This window comes from Leopardus geoffroyi, chromosome E1 (assembly GCF_018350155.1).
Source record: "Leopardus geoffroyi isolate Oge1 chromosome E1, O.geoffroyi_Oge1_pat1.0, whole genome shotgun sequence".
Lineage (NCBI taxonomy): Eukaryota > Metazoa > Chordata > Mammalia > Carnivora > Felidae > Leopardus > Leopardus geoffroyi.
This window is the reverse complement of record NC_059330.1, coordinates 36505930-36510328: the sequence shown is the minus strand read 5'-3', so window position 1 is coordinate 36510328 and position 4399 is coordinate 36505930. Positions and strand designations below refer to the sequence as shown.

The following is a 4399-nucleotide window of genomic DNA, read 5'->3' as shown; positions in this document are numbered from 1 at the left end:
AGAGGAAGCTTCCCTGCCAGGGGTCTCCTTCCAAGTTTATTCATAATCAGCTCAATCCATGCAAGCGGTTTCTAAGGTGCTCTTCAGAGCTCTAGATAGAAAATAGGAGACTAATTATCATGGGAACTCATACTGGTGATAGTAATTACTGTCACCGCTAAGATGAATGATGATGACCGCGACAGGTCCTGTAGGTGGTGGCTTACTCTGGTGGGTTGGACTGTAACTCTGAGCCTCACTGGCTCCCTAGAACATATGGGGGTACAGCAGACCATCCCTGAGGAACAGCCCAAGAGGTGTGGCCTGTGACGAGTATAACCTGTGGGAGCCCCTCACTAGAGTCCTGCGCTCCAGCCTAGCACTGGCAGTCTCCCGGTCTCCCCAGGACACTCCCATTTCTACCCCACCCCCCACCTCCCCAGGCAGGGATCTCCCTCACGGAGTGGTGCTGGTCTTGACCTTGGCGAGGACTTTCTTCTCCTTAACCCGGCGGTTCTGAAACCAGATGGTGATCTGGCGCTCTGAGAGGCTGGTGGCCGCGGAGATCTTGCGCCTCTTGTCCTTGGTAATGAACTTGTTAGCGGAAAACTCGCGCTCCAACTCGCGCAACTGCCCCTTGCTGTACGGAATGCGCTTCTTTCGGCCCCGTCGGAAGGCGCAGCCTTCTGGAGGGTGCTGCGCGCTTGTATCTGCGCGTCGACGGAAGGAGGGAGAGAAAGCCACGCTCAGACCTCTGCCCCCAAGCCCACGCGCAGACCCAGGCCCTACAAGCTAAGTAACTCTCCAGGAGCACCCGGATGGCCCTTCAGACACACGCGGGCTCCCACTCCCCCAAAGCACAGCGGGACACCTCGACTTCCGGCTCGTTTCTAATTACCGCTGAGGCTTGGAAAGACCAGGATCCTGCGGATCACCCTTACCTAACACTGTCCTCATGCTTGCAGGTCTGGAAACACACCCGTCACACACGGCCAGACCTTTGCCCAGGGTCACATACATACATCCACCCTCACCTGCATTTTCACACTCCTGGCCACTCTCCTAGAGTCTACAGCCAAGTTATGTACAGAAGGGAACACATTTCTGTCCCCGCTCCCAACACACACACACACACACACACACACACACACACACACCCCACACACACATACCCCTAGGTTATGACTGCAGGAAATCTGAATTTTCCTGTGGAAACTGAAAATTCATTGGAGAGAAAAGGAGGGCTTGTATTTTTTACAGAACATCCATTATCTCTGTTCCGACACACCCCACCCCCATACTCACTAAATTGAGAGTCATTTAGCCTTTTAGCAGAAGTAAACCTGGGATCTTTGAGGTAGGAACAGCCTGAGCCCCTCAGAGGTGATAGGGGAACCAAACACTCTGACATATTGAGAAGCTGGTCCCAAAGCCTCCTAGGGAGGTGAAGGGGCCTGGTGGCCCGCAGGCTTTAGAAAACACCCAGCTCAGCCACCACCCCCCACCCCCCACCACCCCCCACCCCCCCTCTGCACACTGACCCTCTGGGGCTCCACCAGGCTCTTCAACGGCCTAAAACCCTCCTTCAGGGTCCTAATAGCCAACAGAGGACCACAAGCTCCTCCTCACCAGCCCCAAGTTTCCCTTCACCTCCTCCCATGCAAGTGCCAGCCGGGCCTACAACCCACACTCAGCACCAACGGGACCCAAAGTAGTGGGGCAAGTTACCTGCAAATGCTGCCTTCCAGAAGGGCCCTGGCGGGTTCTGTTCTCCCTGGCAACACATCTGGCTGTTCCAGCCCCCGGTGAGGGCCCAGGACTGGTAACTGTCCACAGGCAGCAGGGAGTCGTGGCGAGGCTCCCCGGGGGCCCCCAGAGTCTGCACCACCGACACATCCAGGTAACTGGCCATAGGCTGGTAGGGTCCCGAGTACCCCGGATAGAAGGCAAACTCGGTGGGGCGGCTGGGGTACTCCTCCCCGGCCGTGGCAGTCTCGGCGGGGTAGGCTGCTAGGGTGGCCGCCTGGGCACAGGGTTTCAGCGAGCTCCGGGACACTCGGCAGGAGTAGTACCCGCCTCCAAAGTAGCTGTAAGGCACCGGAGCCGGGGCCGCCCCCTGGGGCACCCCGGGGCAAGGGTGGCACTGCTTTGGCGGTTCCGCAGAGCCCGGCAGGTCCAGGGGGGCATAGCTGACGGCGGGCATCAGCGTAGGCGCCGCTGCTGGGTGGCTAGTCAGTGGGGAGTGGGCGACTAGATTCCGACTCCCTCCCGCCCCGGGCAAGTCATCCATGTCCTTGGCCCCGTCCAAGGTGGCATAATTGCGGGGCTCCATGGGGCCGCGGGTCGGCTCATGGGGTGCCGGGGGTGGGGGATACAGGGGGCACCCAGCTCGCTCTCCCCACCCAGGCCCCGGGAATCCAAGGCGTTTTAAATCGCTCCCAGCTCGCCCGGCGCCTGCATTCGCTCGTCCCGGCCGTCTTGACGCAGGAGACGCAGGTGCCAGGGCACGCGCGCTGATTGGCTGTGGCCTTGGGGAGAGAAGCTAGTAAAATCTTCATGGCAGAAATTGCGAAAATACTTTACCCTTGCTTCTCTCCCAGTGTGTCTCTCTCCCTCTCCCTCCCTCCCTCTCTCCTCCTCCCCCTCCTTCTCTCCCTCCGCGCGCCTCCCTCCCTTCCTCCCTCCCTCCCTAAGTCCCTCTCTCCCTCTCTCCCTCTCCCTCGCTTTTATTGCATTTGGAAACCAGAAAAGAACCGAGAGGAAGTGTCCTTTCTCTGCTTTCCAGTTTGGAGCTACCCAGCTCCGCGTCCGGGGGGGGAGGGGAGAGGCGGGAGGGGGAGGGAGAGAAGACAACGAGCCGGCCCCCCACCTCCGCAGCCTCCTCTCCCTCCCTGGCTCTCTGTCTCCGGTGCTTTGGCAGGTTTAACGAGAGAATAAAAAGCTCTCCCTATAAAGTGTGCATCTCATGGTGGGGGTGGGGTGGGGAAGGGGAGTCGGGGGTGGGGCCCGGAGGAGGCCGCTCTGTGCCTGAAAGGGGAACCTGGGAAGGTGTCTGAACCAGAAGAGGCTGGGAAATGGGGATTAGAGGGCATTTCTGGGAGCCCCTTGCTTTAGGTCCCGGGGGGGGGGGGGGGGGGGCAAGCATCCCAGTTCACTCCAGGTGCCCCTCCTATTCCGGATGCGCGTAATAGGCTGCCCAGGGAAGTGCCTGGGAAGCCCTTCCCCCCCCCCACACACACACACACAAACCCCGGGATCCCAGCTACCGCCCCGCCGCCGGCTCCCGGAGTGGGGTGGGGCAAGAGAGGGAGGGGGACAGGAGCTGGGGAGAAGACGGGAGATCTGGAGCCTGGGATGTGCCACGTTCAGATCTGAAAGGGAAATGGAGTTTCTAGCTGTAGCCTGCGAAAGGGGGTCCGGATTTCCGTTTCATGGTGGGGAAAGAAGTAAGGAGAGAGCACAAAGATGCCTTGTATATTCAGAGAGAGGCAGAGGCCGAGGGACGACAGCACCAAGAGGGAAAGAGAGAATTGGGCTGCAGGAGTGGGAAAGGGTCTTATAAAACCCCGAAGTACCAGCCAGAAAAGAGGATCTCTTTTCCCCCTTTGCTGGGATCTAAGGAATTTCCAGGAAACCAGGCCTAACTGGCTAAGCAGACGAGTTGCAGGGGTGCTGGGCCCCAAGGAAGAAGGAGCCTGCCCTGTGCAAAGATGTCCAGCCTCTCTGCCCTGCGGTTCTCCTCTTAATTCCCAAGAGCCCCAGGTAACTCACCGTGGCCCTGGCACATTCCTACCCAAGCTGAGTGTCCAGAAAGCCCAGAACCCCCTATTGGCTTCCTCCAGGATGTACGTTTCCTTGGAAAGCCGGATGGGAGAGAGAGAGCCCGAAACACCGCAAGGATTGCTGGAGGTCCCTCCGTTGGGCCCTATTGTACAGTGTCATTCAGAAGACTCCAACCAATTCGTTTCACAGTTCCTCAGAGGTTTTTCTGTTTCCTTTGCTACCCCTCCCAAATCAAATCCTTCTGGGTCCACTTCTTCTAGAACCCCCAGTTTTTCTGGAGGAGGCAGGAACTTTTCCATTCCACACCAGGGTCATGGCGATTATACGAAACAATCCACCCTGACTCTCGGTGGGCTCAGCCATGCCCAACCGTACCAACCTGAACCTGAACTTGAGCCACCTCTCAGGAAAGCACCCATACAAACTGGAATTTCCCCCAAGCTGTGGGGCTGTAGTGGAGATCATAGCTCGCCCTCCACGGACATTGCTAATAACAGAAGACACCAAGCACAAAATCCTCACTAGGTTTTATTTTATTTGAAAACAACATGAGAGAAAAGGGAGGAGATATCTCTTTGGATACTTTCCAGTTTCTTCTCCTAGCCTCTTGCTTGTGTAATAATGAAAGACAGAACTG

At 57.8% G+C, this 4399-nt stretch overlaps 1 protein-coding gene across 1 annotated transcript; it reads right to left on the bottom strand.

Annotated features, from left to right (window-relative positions):
* Positions 1–435: 435 nt before the first annotated feature.
* HOXB13 (homeobox B13) lies at positions 436–2518 on the bottom strand. The gene is made up of 2 exons (XM_045491003.1): positions 1708–2518; positions 436–689 (listed from the first exon to the last, which is right to left on the bottom strand). Exons 1-2 carry the CDS (start codon positions 2309–2311, stop codon positions 436–438), a joined length of 858 nt encoding a protein of 285 aa, XP_045346959.1. The 5' UTR covers positions 2312–2518.
* Positions 2519–4399: the final 1881 nt, after the last annotated feature.

What these genes read in the sequence shown, in the direction of transcription:
- HOXB13 (XM_045491003.1), bottom strand. Translation starts at nt 2,311, where the DNA reads ATGGAGCCCCGCAATTATGCCACCTTGGACGGGGCCAAGGACATGGAT. An exon ending in CTGGAAGGCAGCATTTGCAG is followed by an intron (nt 690 to 1,707) that starts GTAACTTGCCCC and finishes GTCGACGCGCAG; the next exon opens with ATACAAGCGCGCAGCACCCT.